This window comes from Gavialis gangeticus, unplaced genomic scaffold (assembly GCF_001723915.1).
Source record: "Gavialis gangeticus isolate Ggan-Ray unplaced genomic scaffold, GavGan_comp1, whole genome shotgun sequence".
Taxonomy (NCBI): Eukaryota; Metazoa; Chordata; order Crocodylia; family Gavialidae; genus Gavialis; species Gavialis gangeticus.
In genome coordinates this window covers 7,865,761-7,879,745 of record NW_017728998.1, presented here as the reverse complement: position 1 = coordinate 7,879,745, position 13,985 = coordinate 7,865,761, and the positions used below count along the sequence as shown (strand labels likewise).

The 13,985-nt window shown below is 41.9% G+C and overlaps 1 protein-coding gene across 1 annotated transcript in view; it reads left to right on the top strand.

The window, feature by feature from the left end:
• CDH13 (cadherin 13) overlaps positions 1-13,985 on the top strand; it is a 948,741-nt gene that overhangs the window by 842,892 nt on the left and 91,864 nt on the right. The window contains exons 9-10 of the mRNA XM_019505469.1: positions 952-1,134; positions 2,776-3,029. Of these exons, the coding sequence (XP_019361014.1) occupies positions 952-1,134; positions 2,776-3,029 (437 nt within the window). The remainder of the gene's footprint in view (positions 1-951; positions 1,135-2,775; positions 3,030-13,985) is intronic.

Below are 13,985 nucleotides of genomic sequence, written 5' to 3'. Positions count from 1 at the left end.
TCTACTCAGGTCCCTTCTGACCCTACAAACTATGAAACTATATAGTCTCCTTTCCCCATTATTAAGATAATTGGGTACCACCATGTGGATGGCCCCTTAAGACTGTGGGCCCTCCCATGTCAGGTTACACCCCTTTAGCCCTAAGGAAGAAGGTAACAACTCAGGGATCCCAAGTATGGAGGTACTGTGGGAAGTTCCCAGCAGAGAGGCAGAAAGAGCATCAGTGGGCCACTGAACTTGACAGAAGGCCCATGAGGCTGCTGGAGTGGAGCAGCATAAAGCTGAGGGGACTGCAGAGTGTGATGGAAAAGGCCAGAGCAGAACACCAACCATAAGTATTTAATCTGTGAAGGATCTGTTGGGTACCATGTATGATGCATGAGACCGATGTAGGACTGTGGAGAGGGCAAGAGGGCAGCCAGCCATTGCAGCCCAGGCAGAAGGACAAGGGGCCAGCCTATAGGGGCACATTGTGAGTCAAATGTTTTATTCATTCGTACCCCTAGGAAGCAGTTAAAAAGAGGAGAGGAGAGTGAAAAAAGAAAGAAATACATTAAACAAAACCTCCCATTTTGTTTGATCAGCTTTGAAAAACATTTCCTTTTCTAGGATGTTGTACTTCAGGATGTATTGCCCGGATTCCCTTTCCTCTGAATTCATCTTCCAGATGTTTTTTTCCCCCCCTTCTTATTGAAAAGATTTCAAAGGCTGTTTTCTATTGCATTGTTACTTATCTGCAGTGTATCAGAAATGGTGCAATAGCAATACAATACCTTGCACATCGTGTTGTGGGAATGCATTATCTACAGACGACAAGATCCCGTTATGTGCAAGGATTACATCTTCCTTTAGATACAGTAAATAATTAATGCTGGCTCACACAATGATTTTTCTTTTGTGGTCATTAGTTAAAATACTAACAGTTATTATCTGTTTGGTTTCTTTTTTTAGTTCCAAGCTACAGTAAAGGAAGGTGTTACAGGAGTGATTGTGAATTTAACTGTTCAGGATGAGGATGATCCAGCAACAGGGGCCTGGAGAGCTGTTTATACCATTATCAATGGAAACCCAGGGCAGAGTTTTGAAATCCATACCAATCCACAGACTAATGAGGGAATGCTCTCTGTTGTCAAAGTAAGAACTATTTGCCTTTATACTATATTATAGCTGCAAAGTGTATCCAGCAGATTTTTGACGCATGAAAAGGTGCAACCACTGGAATAAGCTTCTCAAAAATATGGCACCAGTTAATTCTTCGCTTAAGAAATTTTACCAATATCTCCCTTTCTTTTGAAAGTAGCCCTGGGTGCTTGGCAAACCTTATCTCCTTCCCATATGTGGGAAATTTAATTATTTGTCCAATGCCCCCCCCCCCCAAAAGAACCCACACAAAACAGAAATCTTTAACTGAAATTTTAAGCCAAGATGTTTTAGTTTTCAGGTTTTATTTTGATGTCCAGAAGAAAAAAATGACAAGAATCATGTGTGAAAACAAAGTTTTGTCTGAAGGCAGTATTTTCTACTGAGAGAGTTTGGATTGAAAATTTCCCATTGGCCATATTTCTACCTGTGCAGTGCCTTGCAGTGGATATCTTTGCAGTAGACAGGGCAGAGCTCAAAAGGAATGGCTTCCCCTGCCGCCCAGAGATTGGTACGGTTAGGGTGAAGATAAGGCGAAGTTGCACATAACACTTAGACCATACTAAATCTGTGCAGTGTTAATAGGCGGTAGCTAAATAGCTATAATGTTAGTAAGTGATAATTAAATAGCTACAATGTTAATAGTTGATAACTAAATCTGTGCAATGTTAATAGTCGATAGTGTTAAAGTTAGAACATGTTGATCAGTTATACGTTATGGGTTAGTACGGTTTCTTGCCTGCACTGCTGTGCTTTACCACTAGAGGGCTGGCAAGCAGGGGGGTGGCTAGAAGCCAGGACACTTGGGCTTTATCCTTGCTCTGGGTGGACTGGGGTGGGCTGGGGTGGGGAAGCTAGAAGCGGTGCATCCTGGGGTGCTTGAAGACTTCGAGCAGCTCATTTTATTTCTGTGGAGCAGACCTGAAGTTTTCCTATAACAAATTAGGTAGCACAGCCCAGAGTTAACCCTCACCTGAAGTGGCATAATTTGAGGTGCTCAGAGTGCACTTAGCATAAGTTAACAAGCTTTAACTTGCAGATGCTCACATTTTAAGTGCCCTTACTAAGGTCTGAGTGTAATGTGTAACTTTGCCCACACATTCCACCTAAGGAAGTAGGAATAGTCTTCCAATTGAATAATGTGCTTACTCTTCACCTAAGTACAACTGCGGGTCGTCAGGTCTATCTCAGAGAGTCAGAGCAGTTCAGCCAGCAGAAAGGATAACACGGGTAATAATTAAATGCAACCCATTTTTGTTCTCTCCGTTGTTATTGCAGTGGGAGAGGAGCAGGGAGTAGAAAATTCTGGACTTGCTCCGTTCACCCACCACCCACAGTATCCACCCTCTGTCACTGTGAGAGACAAAATACCGAGCTAGCTGGATCAATTGTCCGACCCAGTAAATGGCAGTTCTTATGAGCCTCTTTAATACTCTTCCTTGTAACTTGTAATTATCATCATGTCAACTGCTGAACTTCAGCCAGGCATCGAGATGTAACCAGTGCTGCTACAAGAGATGCTGTCCCTTTTGTGGCTAATTCTGTCACTTGGGAACTCAGCAGAGGGGAGGTAATGTTAATTTTTTTTTTTTTTTTAATGCATCTCATGCGCCAATGTTTTGACTTGCCTTTCAGCCTTTAGACTATGAGATCTCAGCATTTCACACGCTGCTGATCAAAGTAGAAAATGAAGACCCACTCGTTCCGGACATAGCTTATGGCCCCAGTTCCACAGCTACAGTTCAGATCACTGTTGAAGATGTAAATGAAGGCCCCGTTTTCCACCCAAACCCAATGACAGTGACCAAACAAGAAAACATCCCCATTGGCAGCGTTGTACTAACAGTGAACGCCACAGATCCAGATACCTTGCAGCATCAAACTATTAGGTGAGTACAATGTTCTCTAACCTAAGCCTACAAAATAGGGACTACAAATGATTGCTGTGCCTACGGTACTTGGCCATTTGCACAAAATTAAATTAGACGTGTTTGAGATCTGGGTAATTAGGAGTGAAGTTTTATTTTCTCCTGTAATGAAGAGCTTCAAAATGACAAAGAAAAAGAGTTTGCATTAGGCAGGTGACAATATTTTTCCAAGGCATGAGATGATAGAGTAAAGCACCTTTAGGTGATTCTGGTCTCAAACTGGTTCCCCCACCTTTATGAAATCGAGGGGACAAAAATAAACATTTCTAAACCAGCTTCTGAGAATCATTTCTCAGTTTTGCCTACTTGGTTTATGTTTGCTTCTGATGTCACCTCATAAAGTGAAATAATTATTGCCCACCCAGATTCAAGTATAACAGGGTAATACATGCTTCTTGACTAAACTTTGGCATTATCTATTGCACTTTATTGTGGTTCAGGTTCAGAACAATACAAGGAAAGGATGTCTTCCGTACTGCAAAAATATTAATGCACTTGCACTCTGAAGAACAGTGTTGGGTACTGAGTTTAACAAATGCCCGAGATTACTATAATTATAAAACTGTTTTCTGACATGTGAGTGCTATGTTCCTGCTCTGAATCTCTTGAGACTATAGCAAGGAGCTTATTATGCTCTACCAGCACTTTTGCTTCCTAGAATACTATTGCGGAGATAGAAACATTGTTTTTCCCTGATCCAAAAGCAGATAATTTTCATAGTTAAAAACAGCACCTGATGTCTCTGGTGGTTTGGATGAAAATTTAGAATGAGCACATCACTCGTGCAGTGATGCCAGTCTCAAAATTGCATCTTCTCTGCCAGAGTGTTAACTTCACCTTTCTGCATAGCAGAGAAAGAGCTTCAGTCACTTACCTGGGGGTGTTTCTCCCTTTCACCTCAGCTAGTGGAGAGAGACAAATTGGGTTTGGTGAGGCTGTGCAGCTGAGAGGTGGACCACAAGTTGCGTTATGTATAGGGCCCTGACAAATTCATGGCAGAAGTGGAGTGTGCTGCAGCTCCTTTAATTTTGCGGGTTCCCCTCTGCACTGATTGGCGGAAGGGCCGCACTTGCGGCTTGCTCCTGATGAACAGGGAAGAGAAACCAACGGTTTTAAATACGATACCGTTTTTACCTCCCCACCAGTCAGCAGCAAGCCGTGGGGTCACCAAGGCCCCTCACCAATCAGTGGCAGGAGGCAAAAACAGCACCGTAATTAAAACCACAGTTTTTACCTTCTTGTCAATCAGGAGCAAGTGGCGGGGCCCCTCCACCAATCAGCGGTGGGGCAGCACACAGGGGAACCTGCAAGATTAAAGAAGCCACAGAGCACCCCCATTCTGCCGTGAATTTGGTAGGGCCCTAATTATGTACTCACAGGAGTCTCATTACAAGGAAACCAAATGGTGAGACATTGAGGACTGGAGAGGGGGGGTATGTAGCAGCCCCAGAGAGCCACCACTCTGCGCATTTCCCTTCCCCAGAATCCCCCAGAGGGAGTCTCAAGAGTTGTGCTCCTTTTTTGCAGGCTATAACTCTTGTCCCTTGTCCTCACTGCATGAGGGTGCAAATGCCATTCATCATGAAGGAAGACTGCTACCTTGCTTCATTCATTTCATCAAGATTTAGCAGCCTCTTATTTTTGCCCTTTTATTTGTTCGGGTTTTTTTCCTAAGTGGGACCAGCGAGGCCTTGGTCAAGCTGGGTCATACAATGGAGTCTCAGCCTGGTTCCTCTCCATTTGAAGTCATCTAGAATTTGGGTGCTCAAGGATTGCTAGGCAGGGAGTCAAGTTCTTCACACAGGGTCTCCCATGGTTAGATGTCTTCCTCATTGCAAGGCTGGTGGGCGCTTCTTCAGGAAGGTTAGGCCCATACAGCTGCCTGACCGAGAATGCCGTTGAGAGTAATGGCATTCTGTGCACATAGCAAGTGTAGAGCAGCGTGCCATTGCAAAGGGCCAGACTGACAGTCATGGGTTAAAATGATGTGAAGGTGAATTGAGGCAGGTAAGAGTTCAAAATTTAATGGAGGGGGAAAAAAGGGCATGGCCTATAATTAGAAAATCCTGTTCCCAGCATCACCTTAAAAACATCTAGTTAATAGAGCATGAATATTTCATTTTTGTTCTCTGTCAGGAGTACCTGTGAGCTCTGCCATTTAAAGATCAGTTTATCTGAGGGAAGACTCTTAACAGATGTCATTTTCCCTGTTTTCTAAATGTATTTATTTATTGAATGCACATTTTGTCCATTCATTGTCATTTTAGCCCTTGCTCCAGGGTATTCTTATTTTATTTGGTATAGCCACAGATTTGTGCTGATGGATGGACAAGGGCTGTGGGATTTCTTTCATGTGTCAAATGCAGCAATATGACAATCAGGCGCATGATCTAAAACCTGGCTCATATAGAGGTAAAAGTCCCTTATTCTCTTCGGCGTTGATATCAAACTTTAGTATAGGCAGGAACAAAGCTATCAACAATTTTGAGAATGGTCGTGGGAGTTGTGGGTTTGGTTTTTTGGTTTTTTCTAAAAAGGGCTTATTAATTATTTGCAACATTTTATCACGTACTGCTAAGAGAGGTGCCCCAAGAGAATAAAGAACATGTGTGAAATTGGTTAAAGAAACCATGCAGGAATTTGTTCTTATAATCCAGAATCTGCTGCTTGCGTTTCTCAAGCAGAATTGCTGATTATGCCAGATTGGTAATGATTATGTTGGGAATGCAAATTGGAAGAGAGATTAGTGAATCACTGAAAAGACCAGTTGGATTTTCAAATATTCGTTGCAGCTAGCCAAATAGCAGAAATCCTTGTGCGGTCTACCACTAGTCACAACCTTGCTGCAAAGGAGCCCTGAAATCTTGAATAATACAAACTAAATAAAAGTTTCCCGGAACTGAAAGCATAATGTGAACAGTATCTGTATTGCCAAGACGTTGTATTCTTTTACACAAAAGGTTTTCTTCTCTCCTGCTGATTGTGCAAAAAACAAAAGTCGCAATGATTTAGTGTTGGTTGGGAATGGAGAGTGATTCTGTGGAAGGAAATATGTAAAAAGATCAAGGACTGTTTTGTTTTGTCAGGAAAAAAAACTACAAATGGGGAAATAATGGAAGTACAAAAAGTAGGGAATGAAATAGAAAAGGCTAATCTGACTCTCATATCCCCTCTGATACAGGGACAAGACAGCACAAAGTATAAAAGCTTAACCCTCAACACAGAAAAAAAAGAACTGTTTCAGGCAATATAGTTAAGTGGTGGCTTTTACTGCTGCCAAATATTGACAGTAATATTCAAAGAATTAGATATTTTTGTGACTAATTTGCAATTTAGCTAGTGTAAAAGTAAACGTGTTGGGGCTAAAACTGATCCCTGTATGGAATTGGCAAGAAATACTCCCCACTAAATGATTGCAGTTGGATGCATTTTGAGAAGTTGGGGTATATATTGGTTTATAATGGCTTAGGATCCTGCCAGATCTCTCTCACGGAGATTACATATCTGTCTGCTTTCAGTGCATATTCCTATGTGCTGGATGTTGCTGTGCTCCGTAAGTTCTCCCCAGAGGAGGTACTAGTATATTAAGGTCAATTTTTGAAGGCAAAATGCACAGGCACTAAACCATAACGCATGGGAGCAAGTCAGGTTGTGATGCGCGCATGCAGCGAGGCATGTCAGAACCCTGCCGTGAACCGGGTCCGTTGTTTCATGTTGCAAAATGTTTGCGCGTAGAAAGGTAAGAGGGGCTTTGTCCATGCCTCCCTCCTTTGCTTTCAGCCTCTTGCAGCTAGAACATGAATCCATTGAAGGCCGAGAAGATATTTTTCCATTTGTTTTATCAACAGTGAGAGGGTGCCACTAGCTACTGGCAAGGTGTTCTGCTGTTGCATAAAATATCACAACTGCATTCCAGAAACCATGACTCTAAGGTAAAGAAAGATTTCAATGCCATGGTCCAAATCCAGATTCAGTCTGTTCTTTGAACTCTCTCTGAATCAGATTCAAATGACTTATCTTGGTAAAAAACGTAGCTTGCCTTGTAACCATTCCTATAGGCATCTGCAGTGTTGAGGCAGTTTTCCTTCTTAATCTTCAGCTTGAAGTGTTTTTGCAGCCTGAGAATGGAATTCACTTAAAAGCTCAAGCAAGCTGGCAAAAATATACTACCCAGGAAAATACAACTTCAAGCATTTGTGAGAATCAAAACCTTGTAACTTCAGTCCAAATCTCACTCTGTACTTAGTTAGCAATGCACTTTCATGGTTTTATATTCTTCTCTGATCTAATGAAGTTAACATTCAGGGGAAGTTGTTAGAGGTATCGACAGCTTACTGGGAACAAATGTCTTCGGCTCTCATTAACCAAGCATATAATGAAGGCTCCAAGCTCAATTCTGCTCTTAGGTATTCTTGACTGTGTAAGCTGTTTGTACTTGTTTCAACCAAAGTCCAGGATTGTTTGTAGAGAGGCATCCAGTAGATGCAGAGGGGTTTGAGCCAACCCTCAAAGCAAGAATCCAACGGTTTTTTACCAGATGTATGTAACTGAAAGCAAAAATTTTCCTTCTGTGCTTACTGGGCGAGAACCACGAAACCAATTCAAGTGGGATTGCAATTCTAAGATTCATTAACCTATATTAACCTGTTTTTTCTGAAGTATTCAACTCCCCCTACAACTCCCAACTTTTGGGAAGAAGAAAAACATGCGGAAGCCCCCATATTAATTATAATCCAACAACTTATTAATAGACCAGTAATGAAGTTTCTGAAATTTGATTTCTTAATCAGGGATCATTGTTATTTTTGTGCCAGATTTAAGAGTTTAATTTTGGGTGCCTCTTTCCCACCTCTGAAATTTTAATCAGAAGTTTCAAGTGTACGTGTCAATGAGAAGTTAAAGGCCAAAATTAATAACATTTTCTACCTTGGGAAATTAAAAGAAGAGCCTCACTCTCTGAAATCCATTATTAACAGTAGATCTTAATTAAACATAGTTACTGGCCTCAATAATTTGTCTGCATGGAGAGATCAGTGTAGGTATTTCTTTCCTTTTTGGATTCAACAAGTGCACGAGATATAATAGTTAGACTTTTAACTAAGTATAAATAAGTTGTTTATGGCAATATACTTGTAATTTTTAATTAAAGCAATGCTCTCTGGTTTCATGTTTTATCCCAGCAATATATTTTTATTACCTACTGTGCTCTAGGATTTTTAATTATTTATGTAAATATATTATTGCAGTTTTCATTCTTGGGAAGTGATGTGCCTGGATGCCATATTAACCTCTCCAGGAAAAAAACAACCCTGTATTTTGGATTTAGAGCATGTCTAATTACATAAGAAAATTGAAACGATGCATTTTTGGCAGCTCATCTGTAGTTGATAACATGTAATGCCCATAATTCCTGAATGGGTGGTTGACAGTCCATTGTCACATTGGGAAGGACTGAGCTGTATTCAGCTGTAAGTCAGCTCCTTTCTCTCATGTATTTGACACATTTACACTCTTAACATTTGAGGGTAGGGAGACTAACTGGTTCAGAGGGGCATGAACTTTAATAGGCAACAACCATCTTTGTCAGATGCTAGGAATGGACCGCATCATGCTCTTAAGGGTTGCCAAAATTAGCATATATCCATGGACTTCCATGCATTTGTACTAGCCTGGGATTATAGTCAGTCCTTGCTGATCATAGGCATGATAGCTGCCTATGTTGAAATATAGTGATAAACAGACTGTTTTTCTTGTAAAGGTCATTATCCTTAGAGCAAAACATTGATGCATGGCAATGCGGCTGCTTCCTTGAATAACCGACTGGATGTAATAACAGCAAATCTCACAAGGACTCATTTAAAGACAACAATACATTCCTTGGTGTCATGGTTGAAAGGGCAATGGCTAAAAGGATGAGCAATCAGATTTTAAGTTAAATTATTACAGCTTAATCAATGTCCACTACATCAATGGCAATATTCCAGATTTTACACTTCTGTCAGTGAAAATGCATGTGTCCTGGTATGTTTTTAATCTTTGCAGAGATGGAATGAGATTGTAAAGCCCTGTAAATTAGTATTTTTACTCTACAGACCTGCTCACACACTTAGCAATCTTCTCCTTACTCCCAAGCATATGGTAAATCCCAGCAGATTTTGGTAGGATAAAGTAAGGAGTAGTTTACTTCTGTCACTTCTATTTTTGCCGCCAATCACCAGTATTGCAGCTAATGCAACCAAGCCATGAATCATGACACTAATTCAAGAAATGCATTTCATGTTCTGCTATTTTTCCCCCACAGTGCATCTGAACACCTTCTAAAGAACCATGAGACTCCAAACCACATTCCTCTTGAACACTTAAGGGATTAATTTTGCATACTCTGATGTGTGCTGAGCCTTTTTTAAGACACTTTTTTTATTGTAGGCAAGGGTCAGTACACTTGCTTTTGGGATATACTGCCATCACTTTAGGGAAGAAGTATATAATGAGACAGGGATGGCAAGTCTTATAGTAAGAGTGCATGGTTATAAGAAGTAATACACTCAGACATTGTTAACTATGTCTCCTAGAATCTGAAGAGGTTATGCCTGAACCCTACCATCGGGAGATTTGTTTTCCTTGGGCAGACAGAAAAAAATATTCCTATTGTTTTAAATTAATGACTGAGTCTTGCTCTCAGCATGCAGCACTGGGGGTTTCATTGTAAGTTGCCCCCAAGAGCATCTTGAGTTGGCTCTGCAGTTTTATTTATGGCCTACATGAATCCACCCATTGGGAATTTGGAGCATATCACTAGATCTGAAATTGCTACATATTGGAGAGTGCAATAAAAAAAGCAAAGCAAGCCAGGTAGAGAGGGAACTTGCCCTGAGCAACAAGTTATTCCTGTCCTCCCCTTCCTGCCAAAATCTCTGAAATGTGAAGTATTGCCTCCAGGAAAGCCAGCTGGATTCCAAAGGCTGTGATGGGGCAGGGAGGAGAAGAGAGGACTTGAACTGCTGGCAGTGACAGAAAGAAGGCATGCATTGCCTTATTCTAAAAGGAACGGTTTTGCCATTTCTCTCCTGCCCAATGTTATATGCCATCAGATTCTCACAGAGCCTCCTCCAGAACATTAGAGTAGTATACTGCTATGTGATATATTGCACGCTGTATTATGATGTAATTATAGTGAGGTTACAACACAGAGAAAAACTCACTGAATAAAAAATGCATGTTCATTGCTATGGTATTTGAACAAACAGGGTTGCATCATTCATATATTATGTAGTGAGATAAATATGCAGCTCTCACCTTGTGCAGCAAACTCTTTAAGTTGATTGTAAAAAAGGGGAGAGGGGTGAAGATACCGAGACTGGAGGCTGCTTATTGAACAGGATCTAATCCGCTTGATTCCACTCTTAGACCACCGCTACCCTGACCCAAGTGTACAGAAGAGGGCAGGCAGAGGGGTTGTAATGGGTTGAGGGGAAAATTGGGTCCTGAAAATGATTTGCTGCTAGGCAGCGTTGGCCAGCACCGCATGGATAGATCGCATCATTTTGAATTCACTGGGAGGAAGCAGCCAGCACAGGGATCTCTGCAGTAGAAGCAACCTAGTGAGCTTGGACTGAAGAGAATAAATGACTGACGTAGAATCATAAGGCTGGAAAGAATTCTCATAATTCTGTCAAATCTGGAAACCAGGTCCTAGGAAAATTATGGACGAGACAAACCTGACCCATCAGGAGACAAACCGCAGCAGTCCATACTCCCCCTCGGACACACAACCCCTGCCTCAACTTTAGAGCTGTAAAAGAGGAAAGTATTGTCTGCCTCCCCCAGGAGAAGCATTTCCCCCAGCTGCCAGAGACAAGCTCTTTGAGAAAGAAAAGAGAGCCTCTTTCCTACACGATTATAAAAGATGATGTTGTCCCAACCCCAACCCGGACATGTAAGAAGCAAGAGCGTGTGCGTTAAATTGTTGCAAAAAAGGAAATAAGTGTTTGACATGGCAAAAAATACTCAGAATATAAAGCATCATTCCCTCACTCTCCGAAGCTTTGTGGATGCTCTTGTTCAGGTCGTCTTTGGGACTTGAACCAAGGGTAAGGGAAGGATGACAACCACCATGAAATAGGTTGCGGTCTTTGTGACTGTAACTCGCTGCAGAGATCCCAACAAAGTTGATCCAGTGCAGGAGTGAAGACTGCTTTGGGTCTCCTCCATGTCTCCTTCTCAGAAGGTGCAGAGGGCTGTGGCTGAAAGCCACATTGGCAACAATGAGGCATGGCAGCAAAGGCTTTTCTAGGACACGACCCACATTGCATTCAAGTTTTTTAGCCCTCAAAACCTTTCCTTTGTTGGGCTACCTTGGCAGGAAGCTCCATTTGAGGAACCTCTTTGACGTTATATGCACCTCTCATTCCCTGTTACTGGTAACTTTGTCATAGGATGGATGATTTCACTCAGGAGGCTACCGACTGTATTATAAGAACAAGCATGGAGTTATTGAGTTATCTCTGGACTGATACAAAAGAATTGGAGGCGACTGCTCTGAGCATCTAGAGACGTGTGAAGAATCATCAGAATACAAATGTGACCAATAGGCCAGAAGAGGGGTGACACCTGAAAACCAGTCGGGTTGCTGATGTATGTGTGTACCTTTGTGCTTCCTGAATCCCAGAACTGCTGTACATTGGATGGGAATTAATGCAGTCTTCACACATCTTTGACATTTCTTGGTTTCAAAGAACAGCACTGGACTGATCAGACTGAGCAGCACCGGGTACAAGGAGACTCCATCCATATCGTCTGTACTAGTCAATGCAATGGGTTATGCTAGAGGAGAAGATATGGATGGAGAGGTGCTTCATCTGCAGAAGTCATTCACCCCTGGACTGAAGCTCCAGAGGGGAAGGGTTCTCTCCCCACAATGCTTTGGTGCATGCAGACAAAGAAAGCATCCATTTTTCACACAGGAGTCTTTTACTGAAAATGGGTTGGGCAGTGGAACAGAACTTGCGGCATCCCTTTCTCCTCCTCGTCTGACCACATCACGCTGCAGAAAGGACCTCGCTATGAGATCTCGTTACAAGGCAAAGAGTGTTCTTCACTGATGCCCTAAGAGACGCTTGAGTAAGTGATCCCAGAAATTCTTGCTTATGGACTTCATAAACCAGGGGTGGCTAGTTTCAAGAAGGACCCTCCAGCTATTCAAACCCAGCCCCCCGATGCTGCCAACAACACCTGTCAGAAGGGTTATTTTCCTCAAATCTTCAGTCTGCCCTATTTTGGAGGCATAAATCATATTTATTATGTTCTTGTTAAAGGTACAGATGATAGGTTTGAGAATGTGTGTTTTCATGTAATCAGATAGGCCAAAGAAACCAATTTAAACCTCCCTTGATATTTCTTTAAGAGCTCCAAATTCTTGATTAATAAGAATGAATGTAACATTTAAGGGGAATCTAATTAGACCCTTCCCTGCCCCCCCACAAAGCAGTATTATTTCACATTATGTTTTCAACCGTGTCAGCACTCAGAATGAATGGCTCTGAACTGTGAAATTATATGGAGCATTTTTCATGTCACTGGCTAAACAATATTGCAGTCCTTCTTGAGAAATACAACAATGGGATGTATCAGTCGCAAGTTCTGTGCATAGTGGAAGGTAGATACTGATAATAATTCACTTTGTCATTACTTAAATTATGCTGGTTTTGGAACAGGAAGACAGGCCTCTGGAAGAGGTGGAGATTTTCTTGACTGTTAGGGATTTGCATATCATATGTAAGGATACTGTGTGAGGTAGCTGGGCCTCTGGGGAATGTGTGGGTAACATTTCATATTCCTTTGAATTGGGGAGATCCCTTGAGAAAGATTATTAGTATAAAATTCTAAAATACTTTCATTTGCTCTGAAGGAAATGCCTTTGTGTGACAGTGAGTATAGAAGATAATACACATGGCCACTGTTATTGTGTAAGCAAAAGCAAGGCTGTAGTTGTAAAACACAAAACCAGAATACAAGTTTGCTGTGGGAACTTTCATATCAAATTAAACTAGTGATCCAATCCAGAATGTTATCACCAGCTGTGTCCAGAGAAAATCAGTAGCAGTATTATGATCCTTATTATTAGTACTATTGTGGTATACATTCCTTCCTCTGACAAGAGCAGCTATTTTCATGGTATTTGTGTCCAAGAGGAAAAATGTCAGAATTTCTTCCATATACGTTTCTCCTGGTTTAAAGAACTAATTTGTTCAGGTGATATGGATGTACTTCAGATATAGGTGGGCTCACTCACTCGTAGCACCCATGAGATCACCAGTGAAATCTTGGGCTAGGGACAGAAGTTACATGTCAACTGGTTTAAGTCATCAGAATTTGGTTTAAACCGGTAAGAGAAATGAAGTTCAGTGCACATAAACCAGATTCAAAATGGCTGAAACTGGTTTAGGGTAAACCTGGTTGAATGTAGTATCAGACTTAACTGATTTGGGTCAAACCAGTTTATGAAACTTCTGTCCCAGACAGACTCTTTCCTGTTTTAAGTTAAATTGGAGTCCCCCCACAATCCCAGCATGCTTTCTAGCCCTGGGCTGGGCTGGGCTGGGCTGAGCTGTGCTGTGCTTTCTGCGCCAGCAGAGAAGGGTTGGGGGGGAGGGGTCAGGGCCCAGAAGCCAGGGAGGAGGGGTTAAACACTCCTTCCCCTGACTAAACCCTCCTTCCCTTGAGTACAGAGGTGCCCTGCTAAACTTACTGAAAGTTACTGCTGGCTGCAACTGTGGACTACAAATCCCAGAGGCACCTGGAGGCAGGAAGAAGAAGTGATAAGCAATCCTGCAGAGTCCTGCTGCTGTGATTGTGGACTGCAACTCCTAGAGACCTTGGGGGCAGCAGGAAGAAGAAATGAACACACAGACCATGCTG